This window comes from Cornus florida, unplaced genomic scaffold (genome assembly GCF_030987335.1).
Source record: "Cornus florida cultivar Cherokee Brave unplaced genomic scaffold, ASM3098733v1 CherokeeBrave_3.0.0_Hap2_Chr09, whole genome shotgun sequence".
NCBI lineage: Eukaryota > Viridiplantae > Streptophyta > Magnoliopsida > Cornales > Cornaceae > Cornus > Cornus florida.
This window is the reverse complement of record NW_026775579.1, coordinates 85,997,338-86,024,956: the sequence shown is the minus strand read 5'-3', so window position 1 is coordinate 86,024,956 and position 27,619 is coordinate 85,997,338. Positions and strand designations below refer to the sequence as shown.

General features: G+C 35.0%; 2 protein-coding genes across 4 annotated transcripts; one reads left to right on the top strand and one right to left on the bottom strand.

Moving 5' to 3' along the window:
• The first annotated feature begins 546 nt into the window (after nt 1–546).
• On the top strand, nt 547–18,993 carry LOC132274863 (glutathione reductase, chloroplastic). The gene is made up of 17 exons (XM_059776205.1): nt 547–857; nt 1,202–1,352; nt 2,497–2,561; nt 4,599–4,668; nt 5,803–5,874; nt 7,192–7,395; nt 7,736–7,809; nt 7,908–7,991; nt 9,441–9,528; nt 9,653–9,734; nt 10,776–10,849; nt 13,114–13,221; nt 13,339–13,403; nt 15,070–15,183; nt 17,246–17,345; nt 17,579–17,632; nt 18,556–18,993. The coding sequence occupies exons 2-17, from the start codon at nt 1,212–1,214 to the stop codon at nt 18,646–18,648; spliced, it is 1,488 nt and encodes a 495-aa protein (XP_059632188.1). The 5' UTR covers nt 547–857; nt 1,202–1,211; the 3' UTR covers nt 18,649–18,993.
• A 994-nt stretch (nt 18,994–19,987) lies between these two features.
• LOC132274864 (protein disulfide isomerase pTAC5, chloroplastic) lies at nt 19,988–26,342 on the bottom strand. Of its 3 annotated transcripts, none has more exons than XM_059776208.1 (6): nt 25,651–26,342; nt 23,845–23,940; nt 23,560–23,670; nt 21,538–21,784; nt 20,333–20,381; nt 19,988–20,245 (listed from the first exon to the last, which is right to left on the bottom strand). In XM_059776208.1, the coding sequence occupies exons 1-6, from the start codon at nt 26,260–26,262 to the stop codon at nt 20,230–20,232; spliced, it is 1,131 nt and encodes a 376-aa protein (XP_059632191.1). In that variant the 5' UTR covers nt 26,263–26,342; the 3' UTR covers nt 19,988–20,229. The 3 variants fall into 3 exon arrangements, with proteins under 3 accessions (XP_059632191.1, XP_059632190.1, XP_059632192.1); XM_059776207.1 differs by having other exon boundaries at nt 20,333–20,370; nt 25,651–26,340; XM_059776209.1 differs by lacking the exon at nt 19,988–20,245 and having other exon boundaries at nt 20,339–20,569.
• Nucleotides 26,343–27,619: the final 1,277 nt, after the last annotated feature.

Below are 27,619 nucleotides of genomic sequence, written 5' to 3'. Positions count from 1 at the left end.
TATATTATATATATATATATATATATATATATATTTGAGTCCTTTTTTGACCAGATATTTTAGATTTTAGATTTTTTTTAATTAAGTTTAATTTTAGTTTCCTTCTGATGTCTACAACTTGACTTGAAATGTGCCTAATATTAACATTACTGATGCAAATATGAATGGTGAGAATGGTAGTTGAAAAATAATAGTGATTGTGTAAAAAAAAAATAATATTTTGCACAAAATGCATTATTGGAGTATAATTGCAAAAATATAGTATTTTGATACTGTAACACTGTCAAAATATAGATTTGGTATCCGAATTTATCATTTTACCCTTAGAGATGCTCTTAGGAAAATGATACTCTATCTAGTAAAGTGTGTGTAGTTTATTTATTTTTCTCGGTAAATAGTGTGTGAATATTATTTATTTATTTATTTATTTTTTCAGATGCGAAAAGCGAGAAATATAGACCTGGACCTGTAGATCACCACCCAAATGTCATGCATTTTGAATGCAGCGTGAAAGACCCGAAAGGCAAGTGAAAGTCCTTCCTTCAACCCATCTTCCTTTCAAATCCCCCATTGTAGACCAGACCTAGTGTTCAATAATAAATAATACTAGTCAATTCATCATATATATAATAACCATATATATATATATATATATGTCTCTATTTGTAATTATATAGTACAATCTTCTCAATATATAAAGTATAAACATACATACAAGCCCGTCCTATTCGTTTGATTGTATCGTTCCTGTTTTTCTCATAAACCATTCTCTTTTCTCCTCTCTTCAGAACCCTAGAAGCAAAACCCTATCGGTGACTCTGTACCGTACTTACTTCGTGATCTTCAAGTTTAGGGAGGTACACTCAACACTCAATTCCATTTGATTTTGATTCTTTTCTTCGTTTATTATTATTATTATTTTTACTGAGAATCTGTATGGGAAAATATTGTAAAGAAATTGATACGGTTTGCTTATCGGAGAAAATGATTCAAATTGATTGAGTTTTGAGCAATCAGCTCTTGAAAATTCCAATATTCTTAACTTCGTCTCAGCTGAGATTTTCAAAACTACTTGAATTAATTGTGTTCAATATTCAATAACATCTATCCGATTTTTTTCTTTGACAAATGGAATAAATGGAAGAAAATATATCTTTTTATTGTTTATTTTGCTAATACTTTGTTTGTTTTGTTGGTTTAGTTTGATAATTATGGCCAGGAAGATGCTAATTGACGGGGAACTAAGCAAATCCGGCGAAGAAGAGGCGCACTTTGATTTCGATTTGTTTGTGATTGGTGCCGGAAGCGGCGGTGTCCGTGCGGCCAGATTTTCTGCTCAGTCTGGAGCTAAGGTAACACACTCTGAATTTTAATATATAGCGTATGTATGGTTGTGTGTAAAATGGTGTGCCAATCTATGCTATACCTTTGTGATAATAATAACCAGTATCCCAAGCTACAAATTTACAGCCTAATTCTTTACATTTTCTTGAATCTGGTCTCTCTGGCATCATGCCTCTGATCCAAGCTTGCGATGCTTTTAAATTTTTGTCAATTTCGAATATTTATTTGCCTGTTCACTACCATCACCTAGTGTGAAACTAATATAGATGAGAAAAAATTGTAAATGGAGAGTTTTCTTCAAATGCAGCTGAAAAGTTTCTTTATGCAATTGTTTAGGTGTCAGTGTGTCCTTGTTAATTGAGGATGTTGGGATGGGTGTATGTTCTCACTTAGTGGTGAAACTAGTACTCCTATGTATTAGAAAAATTATACTCAAGAGTGTTCTTCAATTGCACTTGCAAAGGCTCTTTAAAGTTAATGCAATCGTGTAGGCCATTACCCTGTGCGTCTTCTATAATCAAGGGTGTTGGAATGAGTAAACTGTGTACAGTTAATAGACCTAATTGTTGGCATTATTGAGACTCAAACCTGATTGATGCTTAATGCATGTTTCAAATGAGCTTGAAAGATAAAAAAGTAGCAGGGAAAAAAAAATTACTGAAAAGCCACAGTATAACTCAATTCCCATTTCTGTTTGGTGGTGAATTTGGTGATCAGCGGTTAGCATGACCAAGATAGAAAAAATATTGGTTTAATTTTAATCCCATTTTAGTCTTCTTCTTAAGCCACTGGAAATGTTGGTTATGTTTAAAGTACTATTTTTATTTAATTATAATGCAGAGCTCAATTTATTAATTAAAAAAATTCAGTATGTAGTACGGTCAATTTTCATACAATCTAATTTGCATTAATGGTTAGCACATTGATATCTTTTTCATTTATATTATTTTGGAGTATTGATGTGCCAACTGTAGTTAGTGTACTCTCTAAATGCCTAAATATGTTTTGATTTCGTTAACTATAAATTTTAGTAAATCTTTTGTAATAGTTGACTCATGATGTTATTTTTATTTTTATTTTCATTTGTTTTACTCACTGCACTAGTTGTCAGTTATTTTATTTTACTGAATAATTTGAAATTGATGTTGCAAGGTTGGGATCTGTGAACTTCCATTTCATCCAATCAGTTCAGAAGTCATTGGAGGAATTGGCGGAACGTAAGTTTGTTGTAATTTGTTAATTCTTTGAAATCTATTTGGTGGTGTTCTCCTCTTTTTTGACCTTTTTATTAGTCTTAACATCAACACCGTATTTGGGGAGTTTCACCTCTTATGGAGTGTCTAGTTGAATATTTTACTAATAGGGAATACTTTGAGATGGGTAAGATATGAAGTGTCTGGCTTATATTCTTTTATTAGCATAGAGTGGCCTATATTGAATGGTTATTGTATATACCATCTGGATGTTGTCAGTTTCTTGGATGTTGGATAATGTTGGGTTTGTTTATGTTTTTTTTTTTTTTTGTTGCTTGAGTGGTAAGACCGTAAGTCGGACTGAAGTAAGTATGGGTGTTCTGAAAAACTCATCAGCGAGTGGTACGGTGTGGTGGAACGGAAGACTCTTTTAAAATTTTTGCTCCTTTCGTGGAGGCTCAAAGTTGTAGTTTTAGTTATTTGATTTGCAGCAAGTAGTCCTACCAATGAAGTTTTTATTTTATTTTGTTATATATATATATATATATATATTTTTTTTTTTGTTTTCTCGACTCTCTGCGTTTTAGTCGTTCTTTGCCACTGTTGCGCTGCTGCATAATCGTGTACTTAGATTTTGACCCTTTTCCTTTAAATAAACATTTGATCATTCATGAGAATAGCTGTTGAAAAATTATATATATAAAAGTTGAAGTATAAGTTTATTTAAATCACAAGAAACAAAATTGGGATTGCTTCTCAAATTCTAGAGCACTAAACTAGAAATTGTTGTTAGCGAATTACGTTTTGGGTATGGTAACATATGGGTATGTGACTAGGGTTGTAGGCCACTGATATTTGCTCTACCTTGTAAAGTGGTAGGTTGGGGGATCAAGCCCCTAGGGGCAACGAGTGTGTGTTATTTGCCAAGAGAAAAAGGAAAAAAAAAAAAAAAGGGTTTATGATATATCTCTTTTCTCTATTCATTGTTCAAATATTGTGTGTTTTTAAAATGGAAATATTATTAATATGGTTATTGATTGCACCTGGGTTGCAATAATTACTCACTATTGTGGCATATAACATATAGATTTGGCATCAATAATGAATCTCCATTCAAAAAAACTGGCATGGTTCTAAACCTGTCCGCATAATCCAGTCCCAACTTCTATGCTCCAAACTTTTTTAACCCTGAAAGAAATGGAGAAGATAACTATTTTTGCTCCAAACATCAATATTTCTAATGAAGGTGCCTTTTGACACAGTTATGAACTTATGATTTATTGACTGGTGATTCCAGCACGAGGTTTGAACAAAATGGGTTCCAGTGGGATTGAAAATCAAATGATACTACAGCTCCAATCATGCCTTTGACAACCCTGGCATGCCTGCATTTTATGTAGTCGTTATTTTGCTGGAGAATAATTGGACAAGAAAGATATAACAATTAAGCAAGAAGGAATGAAAATGTAAATGTGAGGAAAATTTGATTATGCTCTATGGAAAGAAATCAATATTATGAAGTGTATAGCACGTTTTGGCAATTCTTTCCGTAAAAAGGAAAAGAAACATGATAATTTACTAAATAAATTGCTAGGACTATAGTTAAGCATTAAAATTTTGAATTGTGGTACGTACAAATATGAGTTCGAAATTAAATGGAGCAGTCATTGATTGTAGCAATATGCCGAAATGTTTCTGCATGATTATTTTCCTGCATACGGGGAATATGTGAATCACCTTTCTGATTTCATCTGGCAACTATGATATGACTTACTTACAAAATGTCAATCAATTGCATATGAGTGTCCTCCGCTGCCTTTTGTTGAAATAGTATAAATATCTATTGACTGATAGCCCAAATGTACAAGAATTACTCAGTTTGTATTGTTATCTTGCATATTGTAGTTTGTGCTAATGACTGATATCTATCTAGTAGATTATAATGAATGTGGGAAGCTTGAGAGTGACTTCCATGGTGGTGATTCTATTTGTTATATATGAAAATAGTAATGAACTGAGAACGGAATTCCTTATTGGTCAAATTTTTTTTATGTCTTGCAGGTGTGTCATTCGCGGTTGTGTTCCCAAAAAGATTTTGGTCTACGGTGCATCTTTTAAGGCTGAGCTTGAGGTGAAATTATCATAAAGAAGTTTTGTGGTCACTTTTTCTCATTTTAATAGTTGGAAGATATTTTTATCAGATCAAGGAAGAAGGTTTTGAAATAAAAACACCCTCTCTAGTGAGAGTTTTCTTACACATGCAAGTCTGCGTCTATCTTGACACATGCATATCATTAATTAAAAGTTAAAATTAGCTTAATTGTTATCAAACTTAATTAATTCTATTTCCATAGAATGATGTTTGATTGGAAGCTTTTGGCATGGCCTGGAGCAATGTTACATGGACTCTTCAAAAGTAGTGAAGTACTCATATTGGACACACACTGCTCAGACGTGGGTATGGGATATGCGTCTTGACACTTTGGGTCGGACATGTACCTAAAAAGCAAAAAGAGTGAAAGGCCTATATTAAACACTATGTTGATAAAGAAATTATTTTGCTCTAGATTAAAATAAAAATATTATATAGAATGAATATTTTAGCAATGTCCGTGTGTCTTGTTTGGGACACGTCCCCGTACCAACATGTGTACCCAAGTCCATCTAACACAGGCCTGGAGGTTTGATTTTTATTGTAGTTTGTGTTATCGAAATTGTTTAGTTAGATTTAAAAATCTTGAATTCTGTTTCGGTGGCAGCTTTTTGTGTGAATAAATCTGGAGATTAGGTCTATACCTGGTTGGCAATCCTAGCATCCCATATTGATGGGACCTACTCTAAATAAAACCTTTTATATTTCAAATATTGTTGATAACCGGGTGGTAGAAGTTTTTATAGTTGAAAGAAAAAAAGCCTTAAATTGCTCAACTGTTTCTAATTGTATCAAATTATGTGACCAACATATTCCTATCATTTAAATATGTCTTGTTGGGAGAGGATTTTAGTGCCATATGTTTTGGGATAAACATTGCAATAGAACCTACTTGAGCATCCCAAGAAAGGATGTGGTGGGCTTTAGAAAAGTTTGCGATGGTTTCTGTTGTCATCCCTGTTTTATTTGTATTTTAGTTTGTATTGCTGTACATGTTTGGCATTTAGTTCAAACTGGTACTTATGCTTTGGCAATAGAATGCCATAATTGCGATAAATTTAGTTTATATTGTTATCTGAAATTGTGTATGTATGTTTGGCTTCAATTTTGTAGGATGCCAGGAATTTTGGGTGGGAATTGAATGAGAGAATTGATTTCAATTGGAAAAAACTTCTGCATAAAAAGGTTAGTGTTAATTTTCTTATTCGTTTTCTTGATGTATCGGTTTGAATTATGACTCTTGTCATTCGGATCTCATATTCTCACGTGACTCCCACGATAGCATCATTCTGAGAAGAAGTGTTATGAAAGGAATGAAACAGATGCAGACTAGTGACTTATCTATTTATCTTTTATTCTTGTGATGGTGGTAATATTAAACTTACTTTGGAAAAAGTCAAGAATCAATCTCGGGTAAAGCCATTTGTCAAATATAGTTTTGATTCCAGTTGTTATTTCAAGCTACGGAAATCGTGCAAGAAAGTGGACTAAGCATGACCATAAAGAAAAAAAGACATATTTATATTTAAATGAGATATGAGTGATTCACATCCTTCTTTTTATATTGTTCTTTCTCTTAGTAAATTCAATTTTTCAGGAAAAGAAAAAAGTTCTGGTCAAAATTTTCTGTTAGATATGTATAAGAACCTGGATGCAGTGAATAATGGGTAAGGAATGTCGCATTAATGCCCATGGGATAAAAAGTGGATAAGATATCTCTGCTACTTTGGATAAGTGACATAGAAATGGAGTGCGAAAAATGATAGATAAGAATTTGAAGAAGTTATAACTGTTACTAAAATGAGGACAGCACAATATTACAAGAACTTATATTATTAAAAATTGTCTTGCCCTACACGAATGTGATGGGATACTCTTAACATCACTGCGGCATTGCTCTTTAGCTTTCATGACAGCATTGCCTGGCCATTTTGTTTTGGGAAGGAACTACCAAACTGCCAAACTGGTGGTTCTGAAAAATATTTGGACATTTAGTGGCAGTAATTGGTAGGATTACTTCACTCAGCAGTTATAAGCAATTTAAAACTCTTAAATGAACTCTGTAATGTTTAGGAATTTGACAGTCTCAGTTTTATCTTCAATCTTTTTCTTTCTAAAGATGTTTGTATGGATTATTGTATATTAAAAAACTGTACTTCTAGAAAGGGTCATCACCCAGTTTGGTCCCCATTAACCCCGGGTGTTAGGAGGGTGGACTGGATACAGATCTATAACCTTTAGCACTGTTTGCACAAAGTGTCTGCTCTCAGTATTTCCCTCTGTATTTCTATAGTGACGAACAATACATACCTTCATGTAGGCTTCAATACTCTTTTGTTAGATAATTTCTGCCCTTTTTCCATTTAAACTCATCTTAGATATTATTCATTACTTATTCGTTAAGTCATTTTAATTAATTGAAATAGAAATGCAGAGTTTGTTATATAATTTACTCTCTTTTTTGTTTTTTTTTTTGTTTTTGATCTTTTTACAATATTGCAGACAGAAGAAATAGTGAGGTTAAATGGAATATACAAGCGATTACTTTCCAATGCTGGGGTTAAAATGTATGAAGGAGAGGGAAAGACAGTTGGTCCTAATGAAGTTGAGGTGACACAACTTGATGGCACTAAAATATGCTATTCAGCAAAGCACATATTGATTGCAACTGGCAGTAGGGCTCAACGTCCAGCTATTCCAGGACAGGTTGGTATTCTGGTTTGTTCCAATGTGTTGAAAAGGTATTGACTTGTTTGGTTTAGTTTTCTAAAAACAGCTTTAAGAACTCAAAAAATAGAAAACTGTTAGAGAATTGAAAACAGAAACTGTGAACCAGCAGATTTTTGTACACTTCTCCCATTTTCAGTTCTCAGAAAACTGTTCAAAACTGAACCAAAAAGGCCCTATTACCCTGAATAACTTGAAACAAGTCTTGCCTTCAAAACTACTTCATTTACAATATAATTATCATATATATATATATATATATTTTTTTTTTTTCTTCTCTCTATTTACAACTCTGTATTTCTCCCTTTTCACATTTTAGGAGTTGGCTATAACCTCTGATGAGGCTTTGAGCTTGGAAGAGTTACCCAGGCGTGTTGTGATACTTGGGGGAGGGTATGCGTCTTTTTAATGTCTATAATAATTCTCCATGTTAAGCAGACTTATTATAATAATTCTGTCAGACTTTGATACGAATTTTCTTCTGTTTTTAGGTACATTGCTGTAGAGTTTGCTTCAATATGGTGTGGGATGGGTGCTACAGTGGATCTATTTTTCAGAAAGGAACTTCCATTAAGGTTAATAGTTTGAATTATGTTTACATCTTTGGATTGTTTGGCAGTTTGGTCAACAAAATAATGTTTCTAGGATGTAAACCTATATCTTTTTTCATTTTAGTTTTCATTGCAAATTTCGACAGTCCCAATCACATCGATTGCATTATATTATAAGTTCCAAGTGAAAGTATAGATTCTTTTATTTCGTAGTAGGATCATATCGAATATAGATCTGATAAATAGAATGAAAAAGGGAAGAAGCTGAAACTTGTCCTTTCTTTCATTGTTAGAGACTTATTAGTTAGCCCTTCTCTTGCAATGTCACATGTTTTGTCTTAAAATTACCATGAAACTGCTTCAACTCAACCTTTTTTGTGGTTATTCTGTTATTCCTCCAGTATGGAGCTATGGTATAAAATTGTGACATAGATGCATATCAATAGCCATAAATTATTGCTAAGACCCTTTTTTTCTGTGTCTCACAAAATTTGAAATCTCTGAAGCATATCTATATACCAATTGTCTTGAACCTCGATCAGGCATTAGGGCTTGATCAGAAATGATGCAGGAGTAGATCAAGCAAATTCACTATAATCTAATAAAATAGGAATTAGAAGACTGTTATTGCAACTGTCATGGTATTTTACCCATCTATTGGTGTGGTTAATTTCACAAGCTTCAGTTACAATCTTATAAATCATTATTCGATCCATATGGACATCTTGTACGATATTTTTTGTTTAAGGATATGTGTTCCTATGTTTTCTGCCCAAGTCCTATACTTCTTGAAAGTTCTCCTGAATTTTATAAATTACCGGTGCATTGTGTCTAGTGAAAGTCAAAGCCATCCTTTTTTGTCTTTGGTTAATATAAAACAATAGATAGTGTGTCTAAATTTATTTCCACCACAAAACATGATTAGCCCTGGGCCAGTGAAACTCCACCAAAAGGACTGTTATTGACACAAAAAGAAGAGGGCCAAGATTTTGTGTTTGGACAACAGTAATACATATAGTGATTAGTGAACTTCCAGAGCGTCATTGTTTGTCACGCCTGTTAACTGTGAGGACGATCATCTCTTTGTGAAGGACTAGAAAATAGTCTACCCATTGTTTAGGTGGCACTCCCTTCAGTTGATTCCTTCAGCACTCTCCAAATTGAAAAGTATGTACTCCCGAGCTTGCAGATGCCTTGAAAAAAAAAAAAAAAAAAAAAAAAAAAAAAAAATATTGATAAAAAGATAAAGAAAAAAGAAATATGCCCGAGAGCCCCTCCTACCTTACTCGGGTGCTTCCATATGCCGTGATGTTGATAAGTTTGTCTTATTGTATATGTTGTATTTGCTTCTCTCCTTTTTTACCCCCTCTTTTTGGGAAGCTGGTTTTTAAGGGAATTTCTTGTCAGCCTAACTTTCTATTTTTAATCCAGTAGTTTTACTGATGCTGTTACCCTGTGAATCTTCTATTGCAGGGGTTTTGATGATGAAATGAGAGCAGTAGTTGCAAGAAATCTTGAAGCAAGGGGAATTAATCTGCATCCAAGGACAACCTTGACAGAGGTACTTCTGTTGACTTTCCCACAACATCTGTTTCTAGATTTTTTAATTTGTCGATTATCCATACATGAATATCTTTTATTATTTTCATATTTTACCGAGTTTAATGTTGATTTTGGTTATTCAGTTGGTTAAAACAGAAAATGGAATAAAAGTTGTCACAGACCATGGTGAAGAACTGATGGCTGATGCTGTTCTCTTTGCGACTGGTAATTTCAGACCTGTTCTATTTTTAACATACAGAAGTAAAGAATTTAGAATATCTTTGATATTTGTTTTGAGCTTGCATGAAGGATAGAGGCATGGTGATTACATCTGTTTGACTCTTATCAAACCGGCATTTTTTGTTTTTCAATGTTTGCTCTGTATCCTAATGGCTTGGATTATTTTTTTTGTTTTTAAAGCAGCACAATTAATATAACTAACCATTGTGTTACTACTCAACTTCAAGTCATATGGCAATTCTTCAAATGCTTGTCTTAGAGTGAGTCAGTCAGTTTCTTGAGATGCATCATGTAAATCCCCACTTCCCCCACTTCCAAGAGAATTGAGAGGACTCCTTAGGTTGGCTAGTGGAGCTTAGCAGGAAATTTGGTTTGAAGTCCTTTTAAAAATTCCTTGGTGGTGGGGCCGTATCGAGTTTCCTTGGTAAGAGAATTTGGTGTGTTAAATTGCTGTCCAATGTCTTCTTTTAATATGTTCTGCAGCTTTTTAGGCCGTATTGAGCATCGGTAATTTTGGGAAGTGTGATTTTTTTTCTGAATTTGTGCTGTATGTGTGAAAAGGTGAAGGCGTCGGTTAACCATATTTTACTGCATTATATTATAGGCTTGTGGTTAGATATCAAGGAGCTTGATTCGATCTAGTTTTGGGGCTCATGGAATTATACCATGCATGATTGCAGTTGTTGCAAACTTGCAATGTAGGCAAAGCGAACTGCATGGAAGAGGTCAAAATAAGCATGGATAGATGCGTTTCTTTGTCTTATGTGGGTTGCTTAGAGTGAGAGGAATAGGCCGCTTTAAGGATATGGAGATATTGATCCATAAAAGTCGAGTGCAATGGTTATACTCTTTCCTTTTTTGGTTTTTTGTGGACTTTGTGCTTTGTGGAGGGAAAGTTAATTTTGTTATATTCCTGTATGTAAACCTTGAAGATTTGCCAATAAACATTGTGATAATTTCTTTATATATTTATGTGTTCATATCAAAATTTTCAAGATGGTGACGGTTTTCTTTTGTTAATTACAGGCCGGATTCCAAACACAAAGAGGTTGAACTTGAAAGCTGTTGGTGTTGAACTGGACAATGTGGGAGCTGTGAAGGTTACTAGCCTTTTCCTCAACTCTTCTTCCATTTGTTGTTGTTGTTATGTATATGTATAGGGGGTGTTCTGAAATATGAACAAGGGGATGATGGGACTTATGCATCAATCTAAATGGGTTTAAGTGTTTCACTGTTCAGACCAGCTGGATTTAGGTTATATTTGGGTTCGGATGACAATTTTTCTAGTAGATGGGATGTCTAACTCAATTATTGACATGCCGGCAATTTTAACATGCCCATCTACGAATGGATTTCCTAACATGCCTGCAATTTTGTTGGCTGGTGGTAATTGACAACTAGGCTACCACTTGATCTTTTATTTTACCCTCTTATCTTTACCTCTCTCTTACACGTGCTTGCCTTGTGTGTAGGGATGGCAAAATACCCCGCCCCGCCCCGTTTTGAATGGTTATGGGGGTGGTTAAATGGTTTTGGGGTGTGGCTGGGGGATAGGATTGAAAACCCGCATGGTTATGGAGCGGGGATGGGGAAAGCCCACCCGTTTATAATGATAAATTACAATTTTGTCCTTATACTTTATTTTATATTCAATAATATTAGGTATATATTAAGCAAATCCCAGTTTATTCTATTCTAATCATTAAATATTCTTTTGTATTACTCTTATTTGAGAACTTCTATCTATTATTTTGATGTTCCAACAATAATTTTTGTCTTAAGTTTCAATTGAGAAGTTGAATCTTGTTTTTATCCGCATAAGAGAACAAGAATTATTATCATAATTGAAAATTTGTTTTATTATTTATTTTCATTAGATTCTTATTACAATTATGAAAATACTCTATAAAACCTGCCCCCGCCCCGCCTCACCCCGCCCAGCCCCGTTTAATAAACGGTTTTGGGGCGGGGATGGGGGTAGCTATTCTCAACGGGGATGGGATGGGGATGGCGTTCCCAGCCCCATTGCCATCCCTACTAATGTGTATATTATTGGATTTTGCAATTTCATATTTGAAACTCAGATTTCATTATTTTTTGTGAAGTTCAACAATTCGGTTCATTTTTTTTCCTTGGCAGGACCTTTATCCATTGGATATGTATATGTATATCTATATATATATATATATATAGAGAGAGAGAGAGAGAGAGAGAGTGTGTCTTTTAGCGTTAAATATTCCTATTTATCAGCTTTCAAAAAGAAATAAAAATAAATTCCTATTTATCAGTATTTCAGCACAATAGCTATTGTTTCTGACTGCTTTCTTCTTCAAATCCTTGTCTTGGCTGTTTTTCTTGTGATTTTTACTTTAAATAAGCTATATTGATTTCAGCATTAGTTCTTTATTCCTTTGTCTCCTAGCTACATTTATTCCAATTTAAATGGAGCTGTTTGAGTTGCGTGGATGCCAAATTTTGTCCTTTTGCTGTGCCATGTTCCTGCAAGTCTTGGTTTCCAGTTTGGTTCACTTAAAAATGATGTATGGTGGTGGTCGAGTGCTTGAAAATGGAACTGTGATTATTTTGGAGGCACAACAGGAGAAAAACTTTAATGCTCCAGGTGCAGTGATAACATAGCAAACACTAATTAAACACCGACACATAAGTAAGAATGCATCTATTTTAGTGAGTCCTATCAGTATTTGTAGATACTTAATTAGTGTGTGGTACCTTGTCATCACTCCACCTGGAGCATTTAAGTTTTTCTCCCACAACAGGGTGCAGAAGGCATCGATGGTCTCTGTAGGTCTTGTAGGTTCTCCATTAAGTTGTGTAAAGCTTTGGGCTATCTGGCTTTGGTGTTTTGGCATCCGCTATCTACTTTCTGTGCAGTGTTTTGTGGGAATTCTGGCGTTTTCTGGTCTTTCGGTTGAAAGGGTCCATGAAAGTACTTGATGCCTTTTTATTTAGTTTTTGTAAAGGTGATTGACTTTCTTTGATTGTGTGGCTTCATAAAGCACTATTGCAGTTAGAACAGTTAGTCTTGCAGCTGGAGTCATGAGACTCTTCAGGCAAGTTGATATTCATTTTCAGTGTTGGAAAACCTAGTAGGGTTTCAGTAAATAATCAGTGTGAGGTTATTTGAGGCTAGGTCGTGTAACAGAAAGTCCAAGTTAGGGTCCTTTACATTGTCTTTGATTTCCTTGGTTGATTTTTTGGGGTTGTTTTCTTAACGAGGTTGTTAATATATCACAACTGTTCAGTAACAATGCAGCAAAATGGTATATATTATTGTGAAAAAGTTTTTCAATCTTTGCAAGTTTATAATGTTTTTGAGGTTCCACAACATTTCCTACTCTTGCAGGTAGATGATTACTCGAGGACCAATGTACCTAGCATATGGGCCATTGGAGACGTTACAAATCGAATGAATCTTACTCCTGTGGCCTTGATGGAGGGAACATGTTTCGCAGTATGTGTTTCATCTGGATTTTCATTAACCATCATTATGGAATTGCCCTTCTTACTTCGTTAAGCACTATATGGCTATAGCAAATTGATGCTTTCAATTCTTTTGTAATGCCTGCAGAAAACTGTTTTTGGTGGGCAGCCTTGCAAAGCTGACTACAGCAATATACCTTGCGCTGTGTTCTGGTATCAGTTTCCCCCCTTCTGATACATGCCTTTTCTTAATTTTTTCCCACCATGTTATAAATTTTTTGTCAGAATTCTACATCAATGTAGTTAAATTTTTTTATATTGATGATAGTTCTACAAATTGTTAGAGATTGTGAAAAAATCACATTTAACTCACTTATCACCCTTCTAGGATATGTGTGTTTTTATTTATTTATTTATTTTTTTTTTTTATTTCTGGATTCTGAATTTGTAGTCAAACTCACACATCTTTTTGGCTTACAATAGTTTATATATATATATATATATATATATATATATTCATTTTAGTGCGACATAGACCTCTCTTAATGATGGACTACCTTGCATGGATTAGCTTATGTACTCTCATTATTCTATCTGTAATTCCTATTTAAAAATTTTAATCCTCAAAGATAGGGTTCGGTTATGTGATGATAAAACCAGCGGGCCAGTGGCCTAGCGGTATTCGGCCCTTACTTTCCAAAGGGAGGTCAAGGGTTCAAGTCTCAGTGGAGGCATGTGTGTGTGAGTACCAACTAGGGAAAAAAAAAAAAAAAAGTGAGACTGGCCCCTCTGTGTGCGGCGGTGCGCGCACGCTTGCATGGATTAGCTTATGTACTCTCATTATTCGATCTGTAATTCCTATTTAAAAATTTTAATCCTCAAAGATAGGGTTCGGTTATGTGATGATAAAACCAACGGGCCAGTGGCCTAGCGGTATCCGGCCCTTACTTTCCAAAGGGAGGTCAAGGATTCAAGTCTCAGTAGAGGCATGTGTGTGTGAGTACCAACTAGGAAAAAAAAAATAATGTGAGACTGGCCCCTCTGTGTGTGCGCGCACTCGCACAGGCACTAATCCAGTTGAATCATGAAGCTAATACAACAAGTGCATGTCTGTATTGTTTTATGGTCATCTTTTCTCTTTTTTACCCCTTACATTTTGTGTGCATTTATAGCTGATGAGGGGTTGATTTAAACTTGCATCCAACAATGTTGGCTATGGGAAGTGGAAATCTTTTTGATTAATAGGTAGAAGGAAGCTGAAGCTCCAACTTGGACTTTTTTTGGATTTGACTCAATCCTTTGAGCAATAAGTTGTTCCATTTAAATCGCGTGATAGAGAAAGTTAGTTAATAATCAATGTATTGATTTCAGAAATCTGCCCCTAAAAGCAGGAACAGAACTGATTTTTATTTTTATTTTATAAAGCGGGTGCATTATTTTTTGTTCCCTTTTGAGAATGAAATTATGTTATATTTTTGGGTGAACTTGCAGCTTGTATCACAGGGGACTCTATCCTTTTCCTTTTTTAATTCCCTTTCTCATGTTAGATTCCCTGCATCATGTCTCACTGTGGCGCCTTTCTGAGTTGTTTTCATTCTTATGTGTTATTTCAATATTTTGGACTTCAAGGGTGCTCCACAACTCGCTCTATGCTATACATTGACAGCACCGTACATTACATTTCAATATATCATACAGCTAATATTATGTTGCAGAAAATACTATTGTTGTAATAGTGCTGTCAAATTTTCTCCTTCTTTTGATTACTATCTAATTATCATGCTGAAAATTGTAATTTTTTTGTGATAATGGAGACTTCTGTTTATCATTTATTTGTATTCCGTTTATTATTAATTATGTGTTTACTGTTGATTGACAGCATACCGCCTCTTTCAGTAGTTGGACTCAGTGAAGAACAAGCTATAGAGCAAGCAAAGGGTGATATTTCAATTTTCACATCGACTTTTAATCCAATGAAGAACTCCATTTCTGGGTATGTGTTTGCTATCTAGTGTTGTTAAAGAACTAATAGGCTTACAGTTTCAATATAAAGTCATTTATAGTGAGGGTTAGAGAACCTCTTCATTTCAAATTCTGCTGATCCAGCCGTTAAAGTAATTGAGGGTTTATCGCAATCCTGATTCAAGTCTCAGCGTCAGCTTGACCATACTGCTTGCTTACGGAAACAAATTTGAAAAATAAAATAAAATAAAGAAGGCAATTAAACACTGATTCTGATAAACTGATGTATTTGTTTGTATTACACACACATACCCATGGACAGCATCTCACCATATGAATGCATATTAGTCATATATTTTAAATATATAGGAAATTAAGTTGATCTGCATTTGTAGCTATAACAAATAAGTAGTGCAGCTGGATTTAGATACCTATTTTTTAGTTTTTCTTTTTGGAATTTTGTCATCATTAACATGTAAAATGTCTCTCTTTTTCCCTTTTGGGATACACAGATAAGGTTGCTAACCTGATTGTATGTACCTTTGTGTAATTGGAACGTATTCCATTTGCATTTACAATTGCAAGTAGTTTTTACTATTCTCAATGTCTTTTCATCCGTTACTTTTTCCTGCAAAATGTCAAACTTAGTAGGATTAGGAGATTATAACGTGTTGTAGTGTCTTCTCTTGAACTCCTAATAATGTCTATGTTGTTCCCTCTTTCCAGTCCTTTGAGTTTGAACTCTCGTTCGTAATGGTTCTTTTTCTCGCCCGCCTTTTTTTTGTCTTTTTGTACAAAAATCAGGTTATTACTGCGATAGCTTCTTTTTTTTTATGTGATTATGATCCTCAAAAAACGGCCTCCATGACAAGTGCTGGTGAGCTGCAAAAGTTAACCCAGGATGTGTGATTGCTATAGAGGACATAACACACTCTATACTCGTGTCCTTGTTATGTATATGAAAGAGGGGAATAGTTTGACCACTTATTTTGTTTCTATTCTTGGAACAATTTTAGGAAGCTCTCCCCTTGATAAAGTCCCCCAAAAAAAGGAAAAAAAGAAAAGAAAAAGCTCCTATGCATTATTTCTATAATTTGGTTTGTTACTATATCTATATTAGCATGGGTTTGGTAAAAAAAAAATGTTTTTGTCAACGTTTGTGATGGCAGCAAGCCAGATGGTTGGTGAAGGGTTTGAAAGGAGGGCCACATTGACCAACTTCAGGTCTTGTGAGTCAATTAGCATCTTGGCTTTTAGCACACACAAAGAATGTCCTTGATGGTTTGTTTGATAGGAAATATGGAAAAGTAAATGGAAGGGATAAGAGGAGGGATGGAAGAGGCCCCTAAAGAAGGGGAGTGTCCTCCCTCCTTTTGTTTGGTTGAGTGGATGGGAGGAAATGGGTGATACCCTTCATTGTTTGATAGGATCCTAGGAGGGATGGGAATAGGAAATTTTGAATGTTATTCTATTATTCTACCCCCTAGTATAAAAAGTATTATGCATATGATATGATAGAACTTTAAAAATGAGGGTAATAACATCCTTTCCATTTTAGACAACAAATGACTCCTTTCCTCCTTCCTCTCTTCTTTCCAGTCTCTTACCGAAGCAAATTGGTGAACCCATATGAATGCCTCATCCATTCTCTCATTTTCTTTCTTCCTCTCTGCCTAAAAATGGAAGCCTGCTCCGTCCTTCCCCTCTTCACTTCATTCAGTCTTCTTGGCATATGAAATGTTTAATTTTTATAAAAGAGATGAAGAAGATGAAGATTGATGTATATAGTAAGAAGTGTAAGAAGTGTAAATTGAGTTCTCTCTTCAAGTGTCACTGTACTAACTGGGGCCTTGACCAGAGTTCTGTGTATTTTTGGATATTGGACAAACTAACAGTGGTTCTTCATAGTTTAATATTTAATTGAGTCTTATTTATGTCCCAATTACACGAAGATGACTTTTACTGGATGGTTTTGAAGCTATGTTTCGTTTTCTTAATTAGCATTTCAGATGTGCTATTTTTGTTACACTTGCAACCTTTTGAAGTATGCTCGTCTTTAAACTGCAATTTGACACCTTATATTGTCTCTATAGACGTCAAGAGAAAACCATTATGAAGCTTGTTGTCGATGCTGAGACGGATAAAGTTATTGGAGCATCCATGTCCGGGCCAGATGCACCTGAGATAATGCAGGTATGTTTGCATCTGTGTGAAGCTTTTCATAGAATATTTCAGGGACAGATGCTTGTATATTTAAATGCATTTTATATCGCCCTATTTTATTTTATTTTATTTTTTGGGGTGTTGGTTGGGGACTCTCAACTAAGATTTCTTTGCATGCTACAATGCCTGACCAACAGGTGAATGAGTTACTTTTTGTTCTTTATATTTGCATTTCCTGATAATTCTTGGGATATCCTTTGCAGGGCATTGCTATCGCACTCAAGTGTGGAGCAACTAAAGCACAATTCGACAGCACGGTAAGCTTGACCTCACTCTTCAGTTTTGCCATAATACTAGATATTCCCACCACCTGCATCTTGTTTTGTTAATCTAGCATCTCAGCCAGCACGCGCGCACATGCAGACACATGTATATATTGATTAGAACATCTGATCCTATGTTTTTGGGGTCTCATTCGAGATCTATTGATATAAAGGGGGTGGTGTAAAGGTGTGCTTGTGCTCAGATAAATGCACTGGACCACATTGAGTTGGAAGTTGGTTTTTTTTCTTTGGCTTTCAATTCAAGAAAGGCTTTGTTGAGTCTTGAACATGCTGGATCCAGGTTGTTTTGAAATCAAGTGTTAGCACTCCTAGATTTTTATTTGAACCACTAGACATCAGAGATGTGCTGAAGCACACTCGGTTTAAGCCTGTTCAGCATACCTGGGAAGCTTGTATGGACAACAATATGGCTTAATGTTAGTTAGGTGTAGAGCTCTTCATTCTTATATGTATTGCTACCTCATTTTTAGCTTTTGTGAAGTTCTATTCATCTCCCATCCATTTTTGCTTTTAAATGGATTCTCCCATGATCGATTCCCTCACAATTTAGTGAGAGTCTATATTCTTAGTTCTCTTACGCTTGAATATGATGGAACTAAATGGCAGAGGGACACAGAAGAGCCTATAAAATGAAATCCATGTATTTAATCACACTGCTTCTTCAGTATACGTCAACTGCAGTGCTTACATTTTAAAAATCGTTTCAGTAATATTTGATATCCTTTTCTATGTTATCTTTTCCCTTACCATCAGAGTGGTGCTCAATTGCCAACCCTTCTTCTTTATTGGCCCTGTGCCTTCAACTATTAACGTGATTGGCTTAGTTTCTTTATTATCTGGTCTTGTTTCAATGTTCATGGCATCTCATTGTTAAACCATCTCTTCTTTTACTGTAGGTGGGCATACACCCTTCGGCTGCAGAAGAATTTGTGACTATGCGGTCAGTATCAAGGCGTATTGCTGCTGGGAAACCAAAGACAAATCTTTAAAAACAAAAATGATCAGAAGCATTTACATGGAAGAGGCACTCTTGCTCATAGGTGATGTGTTTCATATTAGAGCTATACGGACAGGGAAATAGAAGGAAGGGTTTTCGTTAAAGATTTTGCAGAATAAAAGATTCTCCTGCTCCTAGGAATTGCAGACTGAAACACAAAAATATTGTTATTTCTTAAATTTATTTATGAATATGATAAGATGAGATGCAAAAACTTTTTACTCTTTCCTATGTGGTGCAGTGTTCCTTGAACCACGTCCCTTACCTTTTTGAAGGTTGGTGTTTGTTACCTGCAAATTTTAATTATATAGTAGATAAAGGCAATTTTATTTTTTAATGCTTTTATAATGCCCATTTTTACCGCTCTCTCTACTCCAGTAAATATTATAGTGCCTGTCTTGCTAAAGAAAAAAAGTTATATTATTATTGAGATGTCATAGCATTTACACACAAGGATAAAAGTGGCTGTAATTGTGAAGCGTTTAGGATTTAAACGCAAGAAAACCAAGACTCCTGAATCATGATGGGGCAATATCAGCAGGAAGTTTGAAGTGGTGTTTTGCTGCAAGCATAACTTGTACTTGGGCAAGGGCAAGTATCTTCATTTGGATACGGTAAGTAGGACCATTTCTGATAGACGAAATTGATTTAACAAAAAGCCGAATTTAATTTTTATTCTTCATTTAGATCAGAAGTCTACATTTTTATTCCGTCAGTGTTCAAAAGAAGACCGTAAATTATGGGATGAATTGTACATTCACTTGCACTAACTTGTTTAAGAAAACCCTTTAATAATTAGAGCATATTAGTAAGTTGCCTACGGAAGCAGATCTACCCATTTCAGTTTTTGAGGCTCAAATGCTTGAAGTTGATCAACAGATTCTATTCAATTAATTATACCTCAGCTTAGGAATTCGTGCCTCTTCACCAGTTGTTGCTAATATTTTGGGATGGAAATGAAGTCCAGAGCCTTCATCAAAGGCTGGAACTAATCAAGACCGCGTTGGATACACACCTGTGGGATGTGGTTTTCTTCCGAATCACATTTTAACCCGAGTAGAAAAAATGCTTAAATAATTGGATGCACACGCGTCCACAATATTGCTCCTAACAGGTTCGACACTCGACTTCCCCTTTGTAGAGGAAAGACCATACAACCTCTGACTTCCCCTTTGTCGAGGAAAGACCATACCACCTCTGAAGAGGAAAGATCATGCCATCAATGTTAAACGTCACTCGCAATACATAGACCAAAGTTACATGGACATCCCTCTAAATATCATGGAGTTTGAAATCCTGGCTGTTCGAATGAAGAAGGTTTATATAGAAAATGAGCGAGGTAAGATGTGTATTTGATTATTTTGCCGTAAAATAGTTAAGATTTCCAATTTGTACATTTGTATTCAGCATGATACATCACTATTAATAATGACTAAGATATATGAATTAGCACAATTAAGGTTAGTGCGAGTATATATATATATATAAAATACTTAAACCGCCGTTTTCCCTTCACATACATCACATATTGTGTATCCCAGGCCTTCACAGTATGGACATTTTAATCCTTCATCTACCCATTCCATAAACTGCACCACATAACTCAAATGTCAGACAAAAAGCTTAAAGCCAAATTATATAAAAGCAAAATTACTAAAACTGAAATGATCTCAAACCTGTGGTTCAATATTTGGCTCACCAGTCCCGTCACATTCTGCAACAACACTACACATTAGCAGCGGATAGTGTTAAATGACAACTGTTGGTTGTCGCAAGATTTAATCATGGCCCTTTCTACGATCATGTTATGAAGCCATCATGGCATACTTATGGATAACTAGATGATATAGGTGTACTGATCAACTCCAAAGATCCGGGTTGGTATATTGACCCATATTTAGTTCAGAACCATACTGAAAAATGAAAAGCACTTCACCCAGTTGATTAGACACTGGAATCACCAGTAGCATTTGGATTAGTAACATGATTCAAAATTAATACTACCTGACCACATGGATGGATATTTTAGGGTCCAATCTGGCCTCACAATTCCAAGCTCAAATTTAGAAATAATGTCTCAGACGAGTTGTTCTAAGTATAGTGATTAGAGGTTTAGAATCAGACCAGGCAAGCTTTGTAAGGAGGGTCTGCCACTATGTTTAATGGTTCAACCACCGGTCCACCAGATCAAATGGTTGAATAAAATAAATACCATATGAATTGTTTTAGGCTTATTTGAGACCCATAATTACAAAGCCTATTACTTGATAACAGTACTTTTAGCCTTGCCAAAATTTATCCCCACAGCATTAGCTAACCCTTATCACTAAAACAATTTATATAGTATATACTAATTGTATTTTATATAAATGTTTTTATTTTTTATGTTCTAAACTTTATTACCACCTTTGATCTGTTGTGAAGGCAAGAAAAAATAGGTTAGATAATCCCCTTTCATATCTATAAGATTCTTGATATATGGAAAAAAGATTGAAGAATTCAGAGTTTTTTTTTATTTTATTTTTTTTACCACCAATGCTCATTCTGATTGGTATCTGCTCCTCCTTCCAAATGGAAGGTTTAGGGTTCAAGTCCTAATGGACTTTCCTCTTGTTAATGAGAGGTGATTCTAATAAAATAAAATTCATTCTCATTCCATCTCATTTTATGGTCAAAATGAATGCTAATCCAGTTAGCACAGAGAGGCACTGATGTGATACCATGATATTGTATTTGATTATGCATACAAAATAGCATAACAAAGAGAAAAGGAAAGCGCAATGGCATTACTAACAACTACCAATAGAGAAGAGCGACAATTAAGTATGTCTATACAAATATGTCGGCTGTCTAATCTAGAATAATAACAAAAGATATGTACCTGTACATAATAACCGGCCCTCTCCACGACAGGAAAGACATTTTGTTGTAGCATCCTTGCTCTTGACTCCACCAACCTGTTTGTTACCGCCAGTAAGCCTAGAGGGGTCTTCCCACCTGTTCTCTCCAAGAAGATAAACTTTCCTTTCAGATAAATCAACTTCTGCAACTCCATCTTCTTTGACAACCATCTGCTGAATTTCTGATAATTCTGTTACGGAAGCAAATGCAGCTCCATTTGTATTCTCCTAATAACAAGAGACAAATTATGAATTTCTTGAATTGCACAATTCATGATATTTTAGTAGTTTACATTAGATATTTTGGCATTTATTCATTTAAGGATGACTAAATGACATAAAAACTCCCTGCATAGAAGGTAAGAGAAAACGAGGCATGGTGTGCAATGAAATAGAATGGAAAAAGAAAATTCATATGCCCGACCATTGTTTGGGATAAAGGCAACCCTGCGTCATTATGATATCTGGTAGTCCATGATTGAGTCCTTCCATCATAGGCTTGAAGTTCTTTAAGAGTCAGGTAAAACATGTTGGAGTGTGTTGAGACCCTCAGTTCCATATAAGGAACAGTTCTGTATATTTAATAAATTTGAGAGCATTTGAGAAATTCTCAATTACTTTACAGAATTTTCAAAAATTCGTGTTGATAGATTTCACGACAGTAATCAGTTTAAGCTTCTACGGTAATTTGATCAGGGTAGCGGGTTTTGCAATATTTAATGAAAATTGTATCATCTGATATTTAATGAAAATTGTGTTGTTTAGTATAAACTGTCAGAGCCCCTTATATATATATATATATATTGGAAGGTGGTAATGAGGTAGATTATTTTGATAAACTGAGAGAATCACTTTTGTTTTTGAGAGGAAATAGCAACACGGATGTAAAGATTCGCCAGTTTACTTTTCTTCATCTTGACACATCCCCTGAAGTTTTGACTCCTTGTGCACACGAAAAAGAATCCATGCTGCTGCTTTAGCATGACTTTTAGTGTGGTTTGAAGGCGCCGTGGGTGTTTTTCCTACAAAATTTCAGTTCCAGTAGCCATATGTCACTGTAGGAAGGTTCTTATAAATTGCTTCATCAGGCTTCGTTGACTTTTACAAGTGTTGTGTTTGCTGGACCTATACCCTTATATGCAACTTTTTATTGGCTTTCTCTACGGTTGGACAACCAATTATTTTATTGCTGAGCAATTTAAGTATTAGATCTATCTCACTCCATCCTATTGCCTAACAATTATTAGTTTTTTCTTAAATCCTATTATGTTATTAGGAACTCAATTAAAAAATATTAGCCCCAGGGCTCATCCCATGGGGCTTAACTCATTGGGAAAGAAACCTCCCTGTGCCAAGCTGTCAAACGCAATAACTGGTTCTTAGTTCTTACTGTGAGACCTACTTCGTGCAAATTAAGTTGAATGTTAGGTCTATATCTAGTGCATCCCTCCTACTTCCCGAATTCATAGGATCAAAACTGATATGGCCCTTTCTTTTTCTTCTGTCTCATGGAATCATACTTCATCTTTGAGAGATATAACTGCTTGTTTTATATAGGTTATGTCATGAGTTTTAGAAGAAGATTGTGTATAAATTTGTGTGTATAATAATCTTTTAGCATACGTCATATGACAATATGGTTTACAGTTCAATTGAGAATAACTGAGCCATGTAGGTGATTACGCTTCCGCAGCCATGATTGATCGGTGCAATCTTACAAGAATAATTTATAGTGCAAATTCTATTAAACAAATGAAAAACATGCTGATATGGTTTTGATGGGATTAAAATATAGCCATAATTTTGGTCTGAAACAGGAGCTGACAATGTGACACATTAGATTGCAATATCCCTAAATGATACTAGCTTCACAATGGCAGCATTTTAGAAAAACCTATTATCAGATTAGCAAAACAAATCATCCAACTTTAAAGTTTGAGAGTGGAAAAAAAAATAAAAACTTTCAATATTAAGGTTTTGTGAACAGACAAAAGGGAACACACCTTTGGATCTGTATTGACAGTCAATCCGGACTGCACAATTTGTTGCTCCATATATAGCCTTTCTAGGAGTGCTGCAGTCATAATCCCATCTTCAGGGGCGCCTAATGTGGCCTATCAAGCAAGTTGATATAAGCGAAACCACGTGAAGAAAGGGAATCATACAAGAAAAAAGGCAATATTATAATTATCTTCACATTGGCTATTCTGTTGAGAAAAGATTTATATTAGCCCTCATCCTGATGATTCTTGGGGATTATCTGTAGGCGGAATGAACTCACAACTTACTTGCCAAGTTTTTACAGCGCGGTCAGTCCCACTTGAGAAGCTGGAAAATTCCATATCTTCCTCGCCAGAATAAAATCCCAACTTTTGCAATGCTTCCTGTCAAGATCACACAAATTCAGGACACATCAAAATTAGAAATCACCCAGTAGAATAACACTACCACCCAATTGTTAGAGGATAGTGGCACTATACACTGAGGCATATACACAAGCTCGTGGACAATAACCCTGAAAAAAAAAAAAAAAAAAAAAAACTTTAACTTCCTATTGACCAAGCAGGCAGGCACCCACTTAGAGATTTAATTTAAAAAACATGGTTGCACTAGAAGCCTGGAAATTTATATGCTGCTAACTGTGCAAATAAAATTATTGTGACCTTTGATCATGCTCCGCCACAAAGATAAATTAAAAATGCACCTTATATTTAATGAGGGAATGTTTAAGAAATTTTATTCCATCTGACCTGGTAGCTTCTCCTCAGTCTTCTTTTGTATTAATTATCTCTCGTCTACCGGAAGATAAAAGTAATTAATATGTTTCTTTCATATATTTTGACCTTTCAAGCTTGTTTTGCATAAAAAATTTGTGACTTAAAACCTTCATCTGCCTAGCGGAAGTCAACTCAATCAGGAATGATTAAGCAAATTTCCAACCCTGTGGGTTTGGTAGTTTCTCATTAGATATTCTATATATTCTTTTCAGTCTTCTTTTCCATTCACGATCTCTTGTGTACTAGAGCATAAAGGATATTCCTCTTACTATCTCATGCATTTTCACCCTCAAGCTTTTACTGAATCAAGACAGTGTGACATAATGGTGCTCATCTACCAACCTTTTTTTAACTCGATTCAATAAAACTTTGACCCAATAAATAATTTTAAGTAAAGGAAATTTATTTTGGCTTCTAGTCAATTTAAGTTCAATCATCAACGTGTCACTCTTCCTTTCTAGTTATTGATTGATTTCGCTGCACATGACCAAACTATCTAGTCAGTTTTCTCATATTTTGTTTACAATAAATCATACCTCCACTATTTCACAAATACACTCGTTTGTAATTTTATACTTTCTTGTCATACCATAAATCAATCTCCACATTCATCTTTTTACTACTCTCATTTTATTATGAAATAACAGACTAAATTCAACTTTATTTTCCAATTATACTGTTCCAAATTTTAGTTGCTCGTCAATCAATTACTTCCGAAGTTTCATAAAAAAAATTATTAAAATTTAATACCCTGAGAAATTGTACAAGTTTTCATATCACTCTCAATATATATATATATATATGTATTAAAAAAAATTCAATAATAATTAAATATTTCTTCATATATAGGTACTTAAAAAAACCTCCTTCCAATCAAATTAAAGCTTCTTCAAGGTTTTGAAAATTTCAAAATCATCTGCTTCCATATAATAATACCCTTTCAGGTTCTGCATTCACATCCTATGACCATTTCGGCATGCTCTTTTTCCTATCCAAGTTCCCTCCACATATTTAGACTGTGAAGGCATTGCAGAAATTAAACCAGGTCTAGAATCCATAGGAATGCAAAATTATCTTAATCAAGATAAAATAAAAATATACCATATTTCCAACCCACAAAATTTAGAAGAGAAACTCTATTCTGGTTTAACAATCTCCTATATAATATTCAACAAATTAGAAGTACTCTTCTAAAACTTCATATGCATATGAATATATAAACTGCATAGTCAACCCAGTGAATGTGAGTGTAAATTCAATTGACTACGATTATACGACCGCATCAGTAAGGGAAATGAAAATTGCAAGAAAGCAGACCTGCATCGCTCGTACGTCGTCTCCTTCCGATCCCTTTCTCAAAGTCGCCCGATTCTTCACCTCCTTCTTCTCCTTCCTCTCTGTCTCCGAAACCCTAACCACTTCCTTCACAACCACTTCCTCCTCCACTACTCCATTCTCCGCCGCCTCCACTACCAACGGCACCGCACTGGACCCGCTCTCCGCAATCCGATTCACCTTCTTCACCACATCCGCCTCCGTCTTCTTCAACGCTTGCAACATGGCAGCGATATTCGAAACCGTCTCGGAAGCCGAAGATCCTTGAATTGAATCGTGGCGCTGCAACTCTTGAATTCGGTGTTTTAGGGCAGAAATTTCACGGAGCAGCGATTCGCGCTCGGCGTCCCACCGCGACTCCTGGCGGAGCCACCGCTGCTCCTCGCGAAGCCACCGTTGCTCCTCGCGCAACCACCGCGACTCTTCTCTCTCATAATTTGAACTGTCTGAGGATGAGAGAGAGAAACAAAAGTGAGATTTAGAGAGAGAATTGAAAGAGGATTTGGAGATTGGGAATGGAGTGAGATTGGGGTCGGAAGGAATTCGTCTGTAGAAGGGATGAAGGTTGAAACTGAGAGGAATAGAGGAAGACATGAAGTTGCAGAGGGGACTGTGTTTAAGAGGAAGAGGACATTAAGTTTATCTGATATTTTGTGCTCACAGTTAAAGTTTGAACCACACGATAGCGTTTTACGTGGCGGGAAGATAATGTAAGTATTCAGTGAGGCTGATAAAATACACCGAAACTCTTCGGCTAAATTACGCCGGGAGCCGGCGCAAACAGCTCTTTTTTCTGAATTTTCCTAGGTAAAACTTCTTTTACCCGGATGAGGAAAATAAATAAACAGAAGAAATTAGGAGGAATTGATTAATTCACTATTCCTTAAATGTGAAATGATTGATACTTAAAAAACATTCAAAATACTGATTATAAATTGATATCACCAAAAAAAAAAAAAAGTACTGATACTTAGAGAATTCACATTTTTTTGACTATTTATTTTTAGTTTTACTCCGAAGATATACATAAATTTTAATGAGATCTTTCAGTAACAGAAGCTGCACCAGAAAGAATTGGGGTAATATAATTCAAGTGGTAAAGAGATAGGTCTCAACTCTCAAGTGTCCTTCATTGTTTATTTTTAGGTTCCAATCACTACAGAAAAAAGAAGAAATTTGATGAAATCAAGGTTTTGGCAGGTGAACTACCGAAAAAAAAAAATCAGCAGGTTTTTGTGAAAAAGAATTTAAAAATAAAATAATATTATAATCTTTATAAATAAAATAATGCAAACAAGCTGTAATGGTCCAATGGATGGCTTTAAAGACTGTTTTTATTATGCCTCAAAACACAGCCGTTTTGAGGCCACCTCAAACTTGAACCCACCAATGACTTCCATCTTTAAATTCCCATCCCAGCAATGACTAATGTCAAAAATGTGCTATATTTGAGTAGGGCAAATTTTTGGGGTGGGCTAGCTCTGGTTTAAGTAAGCATTTCACGGATTATCACAACTCATCCTTTACTATGATTCATCGCAATCTTTCATGTAATAATTGTTACCGGAAATCCAAAGCTTCTCGAAGACACTTTTAATGTATAAGGTACTATCTTTGTCCCTTATTAGTTGTTCATATTTGGTTTTATAATTTTTTGTTTCAAAAGAAAATGATTTGACTTTTCAAAGAAGACGACTAATTTGAGACATGTAAAAAGAGAAAAATAGACTACTAACAAAGGACGGAGAAAGTAATTTATGGTGAGGTAAACAAAAAAGTCAAATTGATGAGGTAGATCAAGAATTAGTTTGACTTAATTATTTGGGTTAGCTGATTTAAAATTAAATAAAGATTGAATTGATCATTTGAAACGAAGTAATAAGAGAAGTTCAAATTCAAAGAGCTCATAAGTTTCCTACAAAATCTCCTGCTTTCTGCAACAAACTAAAGA